The sequence below is a fragment of the Coloeus monedula genome (assembly GCF_965178545.1).
Source record: "Coloeus monedula genome assembly, chromosome: 5".
Taxonomy (NCBI): Eukaryota; Metazoa; Chordata; class Aves; order Passeriformes; family Corvidae; genus Coloeus; species Coloeus monedula.
The window spans coordinates 20,236,375-20,254,114 of NC_138785.1; the positions used below are offsets into that span (position 1 = coordinate 20,236,375).

The 17,740-nt window shown below is 39.4% G+C and overlaps 1 protein-coding gene across 9 annotated transcripts in view; it reads right to left on the minus strand.

Moving 5' to 3' along the window:
* TECRL (trans-2,3-enoyl-CoA reductase like) overlaps positions 1-17,740 on the minus strand; it is a 66,352-nt gene that overhangs the window by 3,373 nt on the left and 45,239 nt on the right. For 2 of the 9 annotated variants that reach the window (XM_082282276.1, XM_082282275.1), the window contains exons 5-11: positions 16,608-16,723; positions 14,459-14,564; positions 13,303-13,375; positions 11,531-11,574; positions 7,889-7,946; positions 6,225-6,310; positions 5,749-5,794 (exon numbers count right to left, since the gene is read on the minus strand). In XM_082282276.1, coding sequence (XP_082138402.1) covers positions 5,749-5,794; positions 6,225-6,310; positions 7,889-7,946; positions 11,531-11,574; positions 13,303-13,375; positions 14,459-14,564; positions 16,608-16,723 — 529 coding nt within the window. Of the gene's footprint in view, positions 1-3,100; positions 4,849-5,748; positions 5,795-6,192; positions 6,311-7,888; positions 7,947-11,530; positions 11,575-13,302; positions 13,376-14,458; positions 14,565-16,607; positions 16,724-17,740 lie in introns of those variants that run through there. The other 7 variants (XM_082282277.1, XM_082282279.1, XM_082282282.1 and 4 more) reach the window with 7 other exon arrangements.

Sequence of the window (17,740 nt, forward strand, 5' to 3'; positions counted from 1 at the left end):
ATTGTGGAGGTGTTAATACGTGGCAGTTTTTTTTTTAACCTAAGCACACATGTTTCAGGACCCATTATCTTGTCTTTTTTTTTTTTTTTTTTTTTTGATAAAGTGGTTTTAGATTGACTATTACATTCCAAAGAAATTTAGCACAGATTATTTCCGTCACACAGTGACCGGCACTCCTCACCTGGACAACTTCTTGTCCAATTGGACAAGATGGAAAAACAAACGTGTTCTCAAATTTGTTCTCAGGGCAGAACTGGGTGAGAGGAGGTCTCTGGTGTGCTAGACAAATGAATAACCAAACACCAGGACCATGATAAAGGCATGGGACAGCTCAGCTCTTGGAGCTGATACCTGCAGAAAGAGTTGTAAGTTCGAGTCACAGGTGGCTGACGATGTGCAGAGACCATCAACATAAACATTCTTCTGTGATGCTAAACATGTGTGATGTGAAAATCACCTTTAACTGTAGCTGTACAGCAGCCTCTGTGCACTCACCTATGATAAACCAGGCCTTTCATAAAAAATATTGTTCATATAGGTACTGATCTGTGTTCAATGACAGCACAAAACTCCATCTACATTTATTTATTGAACACTGGGACAGGCATAGAGTGTGTTTCTCCAAAAGCTTCCATGAATGTTAATGACAAGGAATATCACTTGTAGACAACACTTGTGCCTAGGAAAATATAGAAAAAGAAAGCCAATAAAGCGTCATGTGAAAAATACTAGCTTGCTGAAAAGCTTTTTATGGTTTGAATTAATTTTTAGTTCAGCAGCACTTGTTAAACCTATAAATAGATAAAGTCTCTTGCCTTCCTACAGCTTTTTTCCTCTTATAGTGTGCTTTAGAAGTCTTCACATTCCGTGATTTTTATTATATTATATTTAGTTAACATTGCAGGCTCTCTTTCAGAGAACTGCTTTGATAACAGGCTGTTTCATCTCAGTTCCTAGTGTGATAAAAGCCAATTTAGTCACTTACTTTATACAAAACAATACAAAGTACAAGATATTTTGATGATGATAATAAGATCTTTAAAAAAGGATGACCATCTGCCTTTATTCACTTCTCCTGCTTTCAGCATCCTTTCGAGCTCCACTTTCCCTATGGAAAGATGAAATCACAGAGATCATTTTCAGTCCTGTCAGCTGTGAAGATGTGGTAACCATCTTATAAGACAAACATATGGCTGGGTCTTTAGGGCTTTTTCAAACTGGGAATCCAAATACAGGCAGCCAAGTTGTGTACAGAAGCATCTGCCACATCAGTTCCCCATCACAACGCCTTCCTGTACCACCAGGAGGCCTGAGCCAGTGCCTGCTCTTTTCCAGGTTGGCATTTTATGGCAAGAACCAGCCACAAAAATGTAGATATGTGTATCTGAAGGTTTAACTTTAGACTCCTTAATCTCAATGTTTTAGGATTAATTTGGGACAGATGAGACTCATCCATCCGGAGAGTTCCAACAAAAACCCAGTTGTAAGCTGCAGGGTGAGCATGGAAGGACCTGGAAGTTGAGCAGTCTCTCCAGGTGGACCGGGGACTGATTATCTTAAGATACACTTTAGTCCCACAGGCAATGCTATTCACATAGTCCTTATTGGCAGGCCAGGAAGGATCTACTCATACTCCATCTGATTTATCTTTACACAGTTCCTGACAAAACTGTTGTCTACTCTCTGTTTCTTGCTTCATTTGTGGTCTCTTGGTTTAGATGGCTTCCCTCCTGAGAAGTATTAAGCAGGAATTGCCCCATACACGGGTTTATAGCAGCTCCTCATAGCTAACCAGAACATGCCTTCAACCACTTGATTTTCCTGCTGTACAATGTTCCTGCCTCCTGCCTTTTGTGAGGAATGTGGTTATTTGCTTCTGCGAGCTATTATGGTTCTTTTTGGAGGTTGAGTCTTTCCGTTTGACCTTGAAACATGGTGGGATTCTGGTAGTGGGGTGGCCTTGCCCATGCCTTCCTTCTACTGGTGGCTCTGAAGAAGTGAGGTCTGCGCTTCAGAGAAAACACAGCCAAATGAATTTGCAGTTGACCACCTGCTTCCTCATCAGCCCCTCGTACAAGAAAGTCCTGGATATGTAGAGCTTAATAGGGCATTTTTTTCCAGGTGATCAGAACAATTATGACAAATATTTGTGTGAAGACAACTGTTTGGTTCAAAATGTGCATGGTACTTGACGACTAAAATCACTGTTGGAAGCAACATTCATAGAGTAATATTTCTTTTTAACTGGGTGGGTTTCTTTGTTTGGGTTTTTCAGTATCCTATAAGCAAGGCCTCTGAAATGTTTATCAAAACAAAGACTGGTGATTTTTATAAACTTTTTGTTTTGAAGCTGAACATTCCAACCATTCCAGGAAGTTAACTTACCTTTTCTAATTGCATGGAACTTGCCCTGAAAATCAGAGGAGAATGTGTAATATAGAGAGATCCATAAAGGTGCAGGAAGTTAGATTTACTGCTGTTCGTGAAGCCATTTAACACTGCTCAGAGCAGTTTTAGCTCATCAATATCCCACTGGTGAATCTCAAAATATCTATCATGTTTATCTGAGACAGCCTTCTGCAATGTATCTTCATTTGTTCTTACCTAGTGTTTGCTCTCACCCTTTACTTTACTTTTTACCTTACTTTAGAATTTCAGTCATTTACTTCAGGAGCCGAAATTCTCCTCATCCTCACCCCAGGTACTGAAAAACCAACTAATAACAGTGAGGTAAAAAATTCCTGAAGTACTTCCTTCACCTAAGCTAACTGTTGAATAGGAACCATGTTCCCAGCAATTGGCACAACACTGGAAACATGCCTTGAACAGACTTAAAGCTGCAGCCATTACAATCAAAACATTAATCGATAAGTAATTAATTTTAATAAGTTACTCTCCTACATGGACTATTTTAAAACTTTAAGATTGCTGAAATAAGACATTTAATGAATTTAATAAACCTGAAAGGAAAAGAATCTCAGTAGCTGGATTAAAAAAAACAGACAACAGCCTTGACTCACACATCTAACATTGTCTGGAATAAAAAAAAAGTTTCAAAAATATTGCGGTTAAGTATTCAATTAAAGAGTATAGAAAACAATTTTTCAAAAATAGATCTTTATTAGCAGGCTGGGTTAGAGAATTGGGTATTCACTTTGATTAGGGTTTTCCATTGAGAGCAATAAAAATTTTAGGTTTTCACAGGTTACAATTTAAAAAATATGGAAAGTGATGTATTTACTTTACAAGGATGAAATTGAGTTACAGGGACTAATAGGATAAGTGTTGCAAGTTAGAAGTTAGAAGAGGGATATGAATACAATTTACTGGGCAAATTAACTTTGTTAGAACACTTGGGCTGGTGCAAACCTAACAGCACCTTTAGGAGACAAACTTCCTTCCTTGCTTGTGTACTCCAGGGTTTCTCTAATGACTATAAAATTCTTTAGGCAAGATTTTTTTCACCAGCCTAAGGGAACCAAAAGATATTGATAAATGTGCAGCAGAAACAGAATGAAAGCTGGACTTGATGCCCTAACTCTTCATATCCTAATACCTGCTGAAGCAGTTCTGGTTCCTTTGCTCTGCATAACTAAAATTGTGCTCCTGCATGGCATGGGTGCCACTGATCTGCAAATGGAGCTACTCAGTGTTTTCAGGACTTGAATAACAAGCCCAGAGAATCCCTTAAAAAATAATATCCTGGAAAGCAGTGTGGCAAGTAGAGACTGGCCAAACTGGAGGGGAGCTGAAGCCTGTCAGCAGGGTCCATCTGAGGCAGTTCAGACATGGACTGAAATGCATTTGGCATCTCTTTCCTGTTCGATAACGAGCCGTACTCTGCTTCACCTTGTCCCCAAGGCTTTCACAGTGCTTCATACAAGTAAGGGGAATGGTGTCTGGATACAGACAGGCACTGAACAAGGGGATCTTAACATGTTTGTTAGTGCAGAAGGTCTTCTGCTATTTCTAGACCGTTCAATGTGAGAAAGGGAAGTGGGCTTCAATGATGTACCCAAGGTTCTGCCTCAAATTATTTGCAAGATGGGAAGAGGTCAAAAACAGTCCTCTCTGAGATCATGGGGCTGAGCTGCCTTCCTGAAAAGAAAAGAAAGCCAGTCCTCTCTGCAATGAACAATTTAAGCCAATTTGTATTGAACAAGTTGCTATGAGATTTGATTAAAAAAAAAGAAAGAAAAACTTTGTGAAGCTAGACTAAACAGTGTTTACAGCATAGCGGTCATCTTTTGATGTGATGCTTTAGAGGAGCTGAGGCAGAATGTGCTTTTTCTGTGCAGTTTAATAAAAATAAGGCTGTGAAACATCTTCTGATGCAAAAATCCAAGACTGTCCTCAACATCTAACGCTGAACCATAAAATTACCATACCTGAATGGATGCAAATGAGTTGTGTTCATTAATTTTAGCAGCATCTGTGCCCATTTACACCAGGTAAATATCTGACATTCAATTTTCTTGTCCCTTTTCAATTAGCTCCATTACAGGAAATCTAATTAAATCCTATCTTTTAGCAGGAACCAAGAATTCAAGAGCTAAATTTTTGCACTTAATTAAAACCTCTTCATCTTGAACTGTTAATTTTCTGAGAAAGATATCCAGTAGTTTTTTCCTCTGATCCACTTGGTTCCTGAATGAAATGGCTCATTTACTCTGAGCCGGCTCTTGAAGTGTACACTTAGGCTCCAACTCTTGTGACGATCTCAGAAGATGATAGGAATCATAGCTGCTTTTCTCCGCACTTCTGGATAAAATCTTTTCAGATAAAGCTTGTGTTTCTTTTGGGCCCATAGAGACATCTGGATGACCATCAGGAAAGCAAAGATGCCAACTAGCAAGGAAAAAGATTTAAAGAAAAGGATCATGTGTGTTCTTTCAGTGCCTGTCCCTGTAAATACAATGGGGTTTATGGCAATGCTTGGCCCTAAAGCAAGCAGGCAGTAGCTGCCTGGTTCAGCTGCCTGGCAGCGAGGTCTCAAAAAACCCAGCAACTAAAAGACTTCCCAGGACCCTGCTGTGGCTGTTGGGAGCCAGTAAGTGGATCTTGGGTACCTCTCCCTTCAGGCTGAGTGGCACAAAATGGAGGATAATTTTACTGCATTTGCATTTTGAAAATTCATTATCCTTTCTTCCTTAAAATGAGGTAGTTAATCAGAAACATTCATTTGGCATCCGGTCAAGTTATCGCTGAGACAATTACAGCAAGGATGAGTGTGCTGCATATGTTGCTGCTCCTGCTATTGTAGGAACAGCCCTACATTGTCCCCAAACCTTCAGATCATTTCCATACCAAAACCTAAAGACCAAAAATGTTTCATCTTTTCAAACAAAATTTCAATTTAATTTTTCCATGATGCAGTTTAACCCACTTTTGAAATTAGTTTCTTTTTCATTTGTAAACCACATGGGGCTACTTCTTACAAGTAGTTTTATAAGTTTCTATTTTGAAATTGAAAACTAATTAAAAAGTGAATGTTTTGGAGAGCTCAGTCCCAGGGACCATATTTTTGGGAGTGTTTAGGTCTCTAAGGATGCAGGAAAGCAAGAGTCACAAATGCTACTAGGCAGGCTGCTCTTACGAGCATTTTGAAGGTTTATACATTTATCTCGTATAGCAAATTTGATGGCAATATTTCATATGCTATAGACTTCTTTGGTAAATTTTAAATCTTCAGAATTCACTTCCACAAACGACACTTTAAATGCTGTCTTCATTCTGCTACAAACTTACCTGGCAGAGTTTGTGTCATCACCGTGAAACTAATCCAAGACCCGGCCTGTTGCAAAGAAAAAGGCACTGTTAGTTTTATATTTTATGTAAAGCAAAATGGCAAGTTTTCAAAAGCTTCCCCTGGAAAAACAGTGTGTACTGGAAATGGGAGAAGAAAAATAGTAAGAAATCAAACTCATTTGGTTTTTCAAGATGGTCAAATAGTGTGCTGGATGGGATGAAGAGATGGGTGGTAAATATTTAGATCACTGGGGAGACTGCAGTGAAGGGAAATATAGAGAAGAGTCCATGGGATAATGATGTGAGGGAAGAGGAGGGTCTGGTGGAGAAGCTTATGTGGGAGCAAGGAGACTCTGACATAGGAACCACAAGGATTGATGTGCAGAGGAAACTGCATGGAGGTGTTGCAGACTTTCTGCAAAGGCTGAAACAGCGACCACCTACCCTTTGCATATAAGCAGAAGAAAGTCATGTACCTCATATGTATAGTTGGGACAGGATACCAGCAGGAAGAGCCATGTGAAGGGGTTGTAGGTTGGACTTGGAAAACAGGTTCTATTTCCTTGTGAAAGGGAAAAAAAAGAGTGGGGAAAATCAGAACCAGTTTCAGTACAGGGAGAGGGAAAGTGAGCCTTATCACAGCCTGCCTATGTAACAGCGATCCCTTGGGCCAACGCTCTCAGAGCACAACCTGTTAGAAAAGTTTCAGTGAAATCTTTTGAGGTAGCAAAAGCTGTACCTATCCCAGTGAGAATGCTGCTCAGTGAGCCTTATATCAGTTTTTACAAGGTCTGGTGTGTCCAAAGGATGCAACTTCTGTTCAGAAGAGGGAGACTAGTTCAGTGTGGGCTAGTCAACAGGCGAGTACTAAGGGCACCCACTGGGATGTGGGGGATGCAGCTGTATCTTATTCTGACTCAGGAACATTAATCTGTTGGCTCCCACATCCTCACCCTTTTTCTCTGGTAGAATAGGAAAACAACTCCAGAGCTAACAGGATGCCTCTCTACAGCCACTGATAATGCTCACACCAAAGGCATCAGTGTAAATTTTGTATTTTAGATATTAAATATCGAATACAAATTCAGTGGCCTCACAAACATGTGGGGTTGGTTGGAGTTTTTTGCTTGATTAGTTTTGATGTGGCTTTTTTAATTTGGTAGGTTTTTTCCCCTTTCCTCCCTGCCTTGGACTGGTGAAGGATTAAGAAAGAATAGGTAAAAATAATCCTTTCATTCTGGAGTTGGAATTAAAAGATTTTCTGTTAGGAAATATCTCAGAGTAAAAGTGATTTCTAATCAAGGACATTCATTATCCTTTCCAAGAAGTACGAAAAGAATTGCAGAAATTATCAATTATTAATGAGCACCACCTCATTTTTAAGTTCTGGCAACAATGCTATCTTTAATACTTGTAGACACTGAGAACTTAAACCAATTTTTTGGCTCTTGCTGCTTTTAATCTGAATTAGGCCCCTTGCAAGAAATAATATAAGCAGTTTCCTAACCACAGTGCATAAAAACCTTCAAGAGCAGAAACTGACTCCTGTGTGTGAAGTTAATAGTACTGTGGTATTTTCTTGAATAGGGTGTTCCAGTGGGGAAATTACACTATTAGTGTCTGAAAACATATTTTACTTTCTGGTATAGATTGTATAACTTTTAATCTCATGACACAAAAATGCTGAAAACCCAGCCTGTTAAGAGCATACATTTACATTGATGCCCGTGCAAGTATTCATGAGTCTATCTCTGAGTATTTGAATATATGCATGTGTATTTTTGCCTGAGATGTGTCTAAAGACTCTGCAATATAGTTTAGAAGTTCTTGAGACTTATTTAAAATGAAACATGCTGCTGTCAGTCACCAGCATGCTTTAAAGGACTTCTGAGTTTAAATCCATATTTAAATTGCAGTTGTGTCTAATTAGGATAAATTTGCTATAAGCTTTGAAACAATAACAGTGTTGCTAATGTTTCCTTGTCATCCCATTTATTTTGAAGTTGTTAGACCAATGGCATGATACCTACTTCATCTTTCTTTTTTTGGTGGATATAGGTACATAAATTACTGTACAGCAGCAGAAGATGGATAGGTTAAGCACACTTCAGTCTTAGACAAACAGGAAACAAAGACAGACCTGAATTGGTTTGGTGAGCTAAAGCTACATTGATAAAGTGATTTCCAGCTTCACACATCTGCAAGACATTAAAAACATATTTTCAGTTGTATGCCTAAAAAGTGTGGTAATTGTGTTGCACTGCATAACCAGAACCCTCCCCATTACAACTCAGCCTCTGTATCCAGGAAATATGTACTCCAGAAAGCAGCCTGTGATCACAGTCACACACACACACAAGTGTCCAGTGAACACGGTGGGTGCAGCCTGGCATGAAAGCCCCTGGCACAGCTCCGTAGAGCTCCATGCAGCCAGGCCTTCAGAGGGGTTCCCATGCCCAGCACGTGCAATGTTTGGCCCTGGGGAGATCAGACAGACTCCCTGGCTCTAAGGAATTCAGCAAGATGCTCTTCTTGATCTCTTCTGGCTTTAATCCAAGCTGCAAAGAAGAAGGTGGAAAGCTGACCTCTGGTTTTGTAAAGATGTCACGAGTTAATGTCTCTAACCTTTTCCTACACACACTTTCAAAGGTGTTGAGCAAAACAGGAAGGAAAAATAAGGTGAATAAAAAAACCAGCAGTTGTCCAAAAGGCAGGCTGGTTGAATGGATAGTAGTTGGGGATTGATAAAGGAAGGGAGCCAGTACTATTCCTGTTTCTGCAACTCTCTGGTTATGCTGTTTCCAGCTGTGACCAACCTCTCAGCGCTGGTCTCCAACATTTAGGTGTTTCGAACCTTTGGGAGAGGTACCACGTCTCCCCGTTGATTTCAGATTTGCTTGGGGCTTTCAGTACTTCATCAGCTACAACTACTGAATAATCAAAACCAATATTTACCCATATTTAAAGTGGAAACTGGTAGGAAAATTATTTTATATTCCTGAAGAAGAAGACCTGTCATCACAATTACGTAATTTTATGGTTTTCATTTTTCCCCTACTCTGTGAAGAAAACCAAGACGCTGTATACAGTTCAAGCTCAGGCTGAATTGAATTTTTTATTCATTTCCTTGTTTGAAGACTGATTTGTCCTCTCAAACTGCAAAAATGCAGCGTTAAAAAGTTGCATTTTCTTACAGCATTTGTTCTTCTAAATTTTGTAAGGCTTGAAAAAGTTTAAGAAATTAAAATTAAAAGGAAAATGTTAAAGCCTAAAAATGTTAAAAGTGTGAAGTCACAAAATTAATACAAAAAAAGAACTTCAATTGTCATTTTTAAGTTAATTCTGAAAGTCATCCATAACAAATTTTTGCTAAAACTCATTGAAAGAAACATGTGACTTCATTTTATATTGAAACATGCTATTATCTGAAAGAACATTGTAGTTAGAATTGCTGAAGAATTTTCCCCTTTTTGGCAGAGATTTTTGTTGGGTTTGTTTGGAAGGTTTAGATCGGGTCTATTAGTAAATAGACCTGTAATTGGCTGTTATTCTGCATGGCTAGGTAGTTATGGTTCAAGTCCTGCTTTCCTTTTAAATTTTTCTAATTCCAAATAACTGACCATCCTCTATCATAAATACCAGATGTAAAACACTAAATAGCCAGAAAATGAAATTCCATTTTAAAATACCCTATCAGAAGCTTTAACTCTAACCATAGCAATGGATGTAATTTTAATTTACATACTTCCAATAATGAGCTGGGAACGTGATTTGTTTTTCTGATTGCTATTATGTTAAAGAAAAAATTTTGTGGTTACAAGTGGTTTTGTAAAACACTATACCTAATGAGATGCCCATACTATTGTGGAGCAAGAGATGTACACACATATACATAATTAACCCCTACTGATTCTAAGTAAAACAAGCAAAGGGCATTTCTGCAGGGATTTTATTGGCTTACCTTTGACTCTGCAGCTGCATTCTGCTGTGATTAAATTTTATGCCCCTTGTTAGAAATGGGACTGTTAATGTTCTACATTGAGAACCACTGCTAAATTTAATCTAGTCTCCATAGTTTATCATATATAAAATATGGGGCAGTGGGGAACAGCAGAGAAAAAGCTGGTGCTATTTATGATGATAAAATATTGACACCTACACACTGTTTCCCCTCTTTATATTCCATGTGTACCCTATGAGAAAAACATCCCTGCAAAGCTTATTTTCTCTAAACATGAGAATCTTTCAGGAGGGCCTGCAGACACTCTTCAAATTACTCTGTACTGTTGTTTACAGCAGCTGCAGATGTGTACACTTAAATCAGGATGTGTAATAAAGACAAGACTTAAAAGAGGGCAAAAAAAGAGAAATCTTTCAAATATTTTATTCATATATTTTAGAAACCTGTGAAAACAGCTTCAAATTATTTTATTTCTTATGTTGATGTTTTAAATTCATTGTCTGGGAATCTGCCAGCACAAGATCTGAAAGGGACAGGTTTTGAGTTTCCATGGGTAGGGAGTTCTCAAAAGAGCTGTAAGAATTCAGAGCCCAGACCAGGTGCTGATGCAGATCTTAAGGGCATTGACATATTTTACAGCAAACACCCTCAACACGACTCATCCCTTTGCTTGTTTGCAGCATTTTCCCTACAAGCTCTAGCAGGGCATGTTCCACTGATGCAGGGAAGGATGTTTCAAAGGAAAAGGAGGCTCTCTCTAAGCAGAGACTTTGATGAGGACTGGTTTTGCTGGTAGCACTGAATATTCAGGCAAGCAGCTTGCTTGGTTTCAAACACCCCCTGAGCCTGGGAAGGGTGCACACAGCAAGGTTCTGGGCATACTGCTGTCTACCACTGCCACAACCTCCTGTCTCTGCAGTACGGGGTTATTGCTTTTGGCTCTAGAGCCTCATGGAGTGTGTGAACTTCTTCATAAAAGTATTTTTGCTATTTTTGCTATACCTTATTAGAGCAAGAAAAGCTGAGAACTGCGTGGCCAGCCCCAGAGACAAACACTGCCAAAACTGTGACCTTTAAGGGTCTTAATTTACAAAAGCATTTAAATACTGCTAACAAGTTTTTGTATATTTTTCTGAATAGTGTTTGTCTGAAGGAGCCTAGACATATTACTGTCCCATTACCCTGTTATATTTCTGGAAACTGATCTGTATCTGATTCTCAAAGAGGATGTTTTGGCTACTGACCCAGCAGTTCCAAAGGACAGAGAGGATATATATTTCAATGTGAGGGCTTCTTATGAAGCCTCTGTCTCACTGTACAATTATGTTCATTCAAACACCAGGTTGGGTAGTCTCAGCCATTCTTCATCAGCTGCATTTTCCTTTGGCTTATCCCATTTTGGCAGGGATTGTTTATATAGATTTTAATAGCTGTTGAGTATAAGTCATTCAGGGTACACTGAACTATTGCAAAGTCTGCTTAGGTTGTAATTCTTCAGTATCTTAAAAATGACAAGTTTCAGTCTGTCTAAATATTAGTGTTCTAACACAATTACCAGTAATAATGATGCTGATGATATTCTCATGGCTCTCAAAATGCAGTATCTCTGTTTAAACTCTGTGTACATAAATATTAGTAGGACACTTCCTGACTGAGAAACCTTAATAGATTAGTAGTAAATCTAGTCAAAGTACACAGGGCTGTGGACATGGGCTTGTATGTATGTATACACACAAATGCATAGAAGCATTACTGCATTTTACTAAATTGTGAGTTAATCCTCTTCCATAATCATAAATAAAACTTCATTTTTGTACGTACCAGAAAAGCAAGAGCAGCATAAGAAACTTGTTTGTGGCCAAATGCTAGAAAATAGAATGAAATTATAAATTGCATTTTACGGTGTGCACATTGTTTGCTATGGGTGAAATTAATCTAGTGCTGAGGAGCAGAAATGCTTCTCTCCTGACAGGCTCTGCAGAAAGATTGGATATTATCACACACAATATGAAGACAATACAAACAACAACAGCACCCCAGAAATGCCAGTTTTGCACCACTGATCTAAAGGCAGTTTTCACCCAGCTGTTTTTAGTATTTGCCAGCTTCAAATGTTCAAGTGTTTTGTCAAAGCAGCTGGTGGTGAAGAATCCCTTGAAAGGACAAGGAGAGGAGTGAAGGTCAGTGGCAAAACCAGGCCACGAATCACAGCCTTATCCATAGACCCTTCTAATTCCATGAGCAGAAAACCCAATATGTAACTTATCCTCTACCTTCTTTAATTTTAGTAGTGAGACAATAGTCAGGCTTTAATACACAGCCACTGTCTGCTTCAGAGTCATACAAGAAATACATTTAACATCTGCAAATTTCACCTGCCATTTGCCTGCCCTCTCCTTTTAGCTGTTGTCCCAGACCAGTGCAGGGCTCTACCATGTTCATGTCCAAAGGTTTACACTTCCCAAGTAAACTTTGGTCATAGCTGGGGGACACAAACCACGTGTACGTACCTCACTTGCCTTGGCCATGTCTCATCAAGCCTTTACTTTTGAGAACTATTTTTTCCTGGCTGGCACAGGACTCTTCTGTGGTGCCAAAGGCATTTTAAGGCAGTGGCAAGCAATTAGAAATATTTCTTCTGAATGCTTCCTCTTTTGTGTCTTGAACAAAGAGTTTCCCCTAGAAAGACACTGCACTTATTGATTTGATAGCCCAGACTGCTAAAAACTGTCTAGGGAGGTTTCTGCATTGTTTGCAGCATTGTTGTTAAAGCCACACCAAATCCAACTGTCATTCAATGAATCACATAATTTTGAAATAGAACCTTTGTGCTATTTTGAAAGAAAAGCAAGTGTCATGTAGGAGAAATTTTTGGTTGAAAAAACTTAGCAATTTAACTGAGTGTAAATAAAAATGCCAAAGCAAATGCTTTGTTCCCAAAGTTCATAGATAAATGAGAGGAAAAGAAGACTAAGGTATAGCAAGGAAAGTAAAGTAGCAGAAAATAAAACCTGTGCCAATTATGGTCAAAAGAAGCAAAAGTCTAGAGAGCAAACAGAAAAGAATAATGAAGAAAGAGCAGTGTAATAGTAAAATATGAGGAAAGGGAACAAAATGATAAAAAATCTAAAAATTAAAAAAAAAAATCTGTTATCAGCAGTATGTGATGGATTTTTACTGGTTTTTCTCAGGGGGAAAAAAAAGGAAAAACCTTAATTTACATGAAAAGGATGTATCTTTAGCAAATAAATATCTCCTCCAAGAAAATGCAACCTGCTCTAGTTCTCCCCTGCATTCTTTAATACAAACCTTGTGAAGATGAGCAAAATACATTGATCTTTGTGTTTTCTCTAGTTGTCCAAATTGGACAGCGATTGACCATTGCTGGACAGGCACAAACATTCAGTGGCACAAAGCAGAGGTGCTTCCAACACAACCACCTTCATTCTGACGGGGAGCAAAGATTAATTTCTGGAGAGATTAGTCATATAATCTAATGTGGGAGCAGTCTCTTGATTTTGGAGGACTTCAGGTTACATGGCAAAGACTTTTTCAAGCCGAGTTTGTCATCTTTGTGTCCTACCCATACCTACATGGTGGCGTGTACCGCGGGTGGTTGATGTAGTATGCGATCCAGGATGTGAATCCCCAGTAAAAGGCACAGCCCTGGAACAGACAGAGAATTTTTTTTTGAGAGGGCAACAAGGAAGTACAAACTGTAACTTCATAAGTATAAATTCTGCCAAGCCAAAACCCGGGTGACCACCAAAAGACTCTGCAGTTGCTTTGTGAGCCTCAGAATATCTATCTTTCTAAGATGCTATGAAGCAAGTAAAAAAAAAATTAGGTAAACAGCGTGGATTTTTTTTTATTATTGTGTGAAATGTGTTTCATGCCTCTTGTAGGAATTGGCACTAGTTTTCTTCTTCTTTGATTCTACTGCTAAAGATTATGTTTCTTTGAGTTGTGCTGTTAAAAGCCTAGGGCTGGTTAACACACCTGAGCTGTTACTGTACCTGAAATTCAGCATTCCCAGCCAAGACAAACAGAATGCTAAACCAGACAAAACAAGGGAGAGTAAAAGTGAAGCTCCCTATCAAGGCCATGTGTTAATCTCCTTCACCAAAATCCTAAATGTACTCCAAAATATTTAAAGGGAGGGTCTTTACATCACACCATATGGGGTGGAGGGGTTATACAAAATGGCCAAGGTACAGTGTGTGAAATAAAAGAAAGGAAAGCCTATGAGTAATGACACACAGTTGAAATTCAGGAGGCTTTGGAAGAGAGAAGACCTGGCCAGTTCAGTATCTTCCTGCCTGAGAAGGAGAAATTTTTTTTTCCTACTTGTAATTTGATTTTCACTTCCTAGCACAAGGCCTGTCTCTTGCTCTGTATTTATGTTGCACCAAGGAAGCAGTGTATGACTTCTGTCAACACTGCTAGATGTTGCAGCAACAGCCATCATCATAAAATACCATTCAGTCTGAAAAATATCCTGGACATGACAATCAGCCCCTTGGGTGTATGAGTCAAAGTGGACATTTACATTCAGGAGCTAAAATGGACATTGATTTCAATTTATGTCCTTGGGGACGTGGTCCTGAAATCCTTCCTGTATCTGTATTTTCACTAAACATAATTCCTGGAGCTACAAAATAAATTAATTTTTATTTCCCTATCTTCTTCCAAGGACTGCTTTGATATGAGGATATTCTCTCTTACACAAGATGATAAACATATTGTCACCTTTATCATATTTTTCAGAGGAGTGTGCCCTTCCGAAAACTTGTGAACAAATAACGTCTCCAGAAGATGTCTGATGTAGTGTAAACAGTGACAGAAACAGGCCAAGCTGGAAGGGAGAGGGAGAAAAAAAAAAAAAAAAAAGAAATTAAGGTAAGTGAAAGATTTTTTTTATTACCTCACAGTTAATGTCATGAAAGGAATAAGAACTAATATTCCAAAACTGCAGTCACATTAAAATTGTGGGATTTAAGATATTGTCTTAATTGAAGCATCTGGAACCAAAGATTAATGGAATCATTTTCAGTGTTATACAAAGTTGTTTGCATTTTGCAGGGAAGCAGCTTATTTTTACTAGCCTTGAAATAAAAAGAGCTCCTCGAGCTCTGAGTGTGATACATAGTCCTGACAAGACATTTAGACAGGACAGATGTGTATACAGCCAGGCGTCTGACGCACTCTTCCAAAAGACCTCTTCCACATTTAAGGCCACCTTAATGCTCCTGTAGGATGTGTCTGACATTTAAAAACATTCTGAATATCTTCTGAATGGTTTCCTTGTCCTTTGCCAACTCAAATAGCTGCATGGGGGTAGTTTGTGTTTCATTTCCTTGTGGATGCGAAATGAGATTTTGTTCTTAAATTAATCCATTCTGATGGCTTTTTTGTTGCCTGTTATAAAGAAATGAGGTAATTGTGGTAGAAACTATTATATTGATTCTCTTTTGAGGAAGATTATGAAACAATAACAGGCATTGCTGATTTGCTTCCGAGAATGAGTTGCAGCTCATAGTGATTGAGTTTCAGAAACAAATGTCAGGAGTGATTCCTGATGGCATTTTATCTTGGTTACATTTACCGTACTACCATAGCCCATCTTGCTGCAAACCAATTATAAGACATAAATGAAAAGTGGTTTTCAGCATGTGAAATCTCAAATAATTTTATTATGCATCATGTACGGTAGCTAAAGTCAAAGATTAAACAATTTCAAAGTAATTAAACCAGAGAGAGTTGAGCTAAGAAAATTTCAAACAATTAACGACTAATCCAAAGCCTGGAGCAAACTTCCAGCTTTGCTGGAAATTTCTAAATTAATTTTGCTTAGGATGGGGACCTCAGATGAACCCATTAAGGAGTGGCCACTGGCAGGATTCTGCACAACCCTTGCCCATGTAAAAGAAGGTAAAGGTATTGCAGGTTCTTCTGTGCTGCCAGAAATGCTCTCCTTTCAAGCATATGCACAAGAGAAGGAAGACAAGCATCTTGCAGCTCTGGATTTGCATTCAATTGCTTTGTATTCTCATTCCCAGCTCCACTAACTCCCCTAATGTCTCTCCAAGTGCCTGTTTCTCCATCTATAAATGGCATTATTACTCACTGTATTTCTCTGCTGTATACCAGTTCCCCTGATTCTGCAATCACAGTGTGGAAGTATGTGGGAAAGCTGTACAGTCCTTGAGCCTCCTAGGTCCCTGTGTGCTCTCCCATAAGTGGTCCAGCTTATCCAGGTGACAGGCTTTCCTTGATCACCTTTCATCCTTCTGCCAGGCACTAATCACCCAGAATGGGGACAATTCCACTGAAAGGAAATTCCTTAAGTGTGAAATTTCCCAGTCTGACTGGTGAATTGTACCACCATCCTGTGGAGATGCTTCTTTTGAGGTTCTTGACCTGACTCATGACATGCAAACCTGTTGAATTTCCTCTTTCTTGTGCCGAGGTGAGAGCTGGTGTGGGGGTAGTTACTTTCTGTGCTGAATGCTGGTGCTGCTCATCTCAAGAGCAGGAATGTGCTGTAAGGAGATTGGTAGTGGGGCACCTGGAGTCTTGTCTCCTCTTCTCCATCAAGCATGGCTTTGGGTTACTACCCACTGTGTTTTTTATTTCACCTTATGTTCAGAATTTATGTTGAACTGGGGAAAACACTGCATCTCCATGGTGACCATGTGCAGTGACTGTTGCAGCTGGGATCCCATTTTGCTCAGGCTTATGAGTGCTGCTAAATGTCAAACAGGTATTGGTAAGGACTGAATCTGACACCAGGCAAGCAGCCTCAGGCCCCCTGTAACATCCTCAGCCCTGGAAATGCAATCTCCATCCCTCTGGTTTCTCATGCTCCAGGAAAACAGTTCACACAAGTGTCACTTACTGGACCACCGGGTGGCGGAAGCTCTTCCTGCTTTCCACTTGATCATAAATAGTCGAGAGGCGAATGTAGAAGAGCAGATATATGAGAAGAGGCCCAGTGTATTCTGTTAGAAAAAACTAGAAATGAAAAATAAAATAGCTGTGGCAGAGTAGAAAATTGTATCAGGAAAGGTGTGAGAAAAAGAATGCCCCAATCCACAGCCCCTATTCATCCTTCAAATGACTTTTGGCTTCATTTTCAGGACTTAAATGACACATAGGGGTTTCTTCTGCAGTCTCTTTAGCAAAGGAGTAAAATCCATCTAGGAAATGAGAGATAGGTTTCTGTGCAGAACATTAACCCAGTCAGGACTGCTTCATGGAAGGTGGTCAAAATTACAGTTATCTCCTCTTTATACTTTTGGCTGTGCCATCAGATGCCTATTTGGAATCTAAATAACACTGAAAACCAAGGCCAAGAAACTGAAGGCAGCTTGCTTTCTGCCAGTGTTTTTTGCAATTAAGTGGTACATCAGTTAAAAGCCAACCAAGCATGACAGAAACAAACATAGCTTTGAATCCTGTTTGCCAGCAGAGTCATCTGGAAGGGAGGCTATCATTGCTTGAAATTTCATGGTGGGTGGAAGAGCAGGACCAGCCTGCTTGGTGCATGGTGCTTCGAGCTCTTTTTCAGTGACTGGGTGGTGCTCCTCCCTGTTCAGGCACCAGCAGAAATAGCCTGTGGTGGGCAGACTGGACAAGTAAGCTACCCTACTGTGACAAAAACAAAGCAAGAAGAAATAACTTCATCTCACCACTGTCACTCCTGCTAGGCACAGAGAGCTGAGAGAAGGGCAGGGAGAGAAGGCAGAGTCGTGGAGATGACATGAGCCACCCTCAGTTTTAAGGTCTGACTTTGGCTTGCTACAGTCTGTATCGCTTTTGCTTGGGGAACATTCTTAAGCTACACACAGCTGGAAGAAATAAAATGACACTAGAGTGATGAGAGGTCTAGATTTGATCACCTGTCCCCACTGGACTGAATCCCAGAATAAAATGGAAGTGGTGTAGTCCTACACATTTACAAGGACTGGCAAATTGTAACTCAAGTGCCTATCATTGATCAGGGAGAAAGATTTATGACTGAAGGGTTAT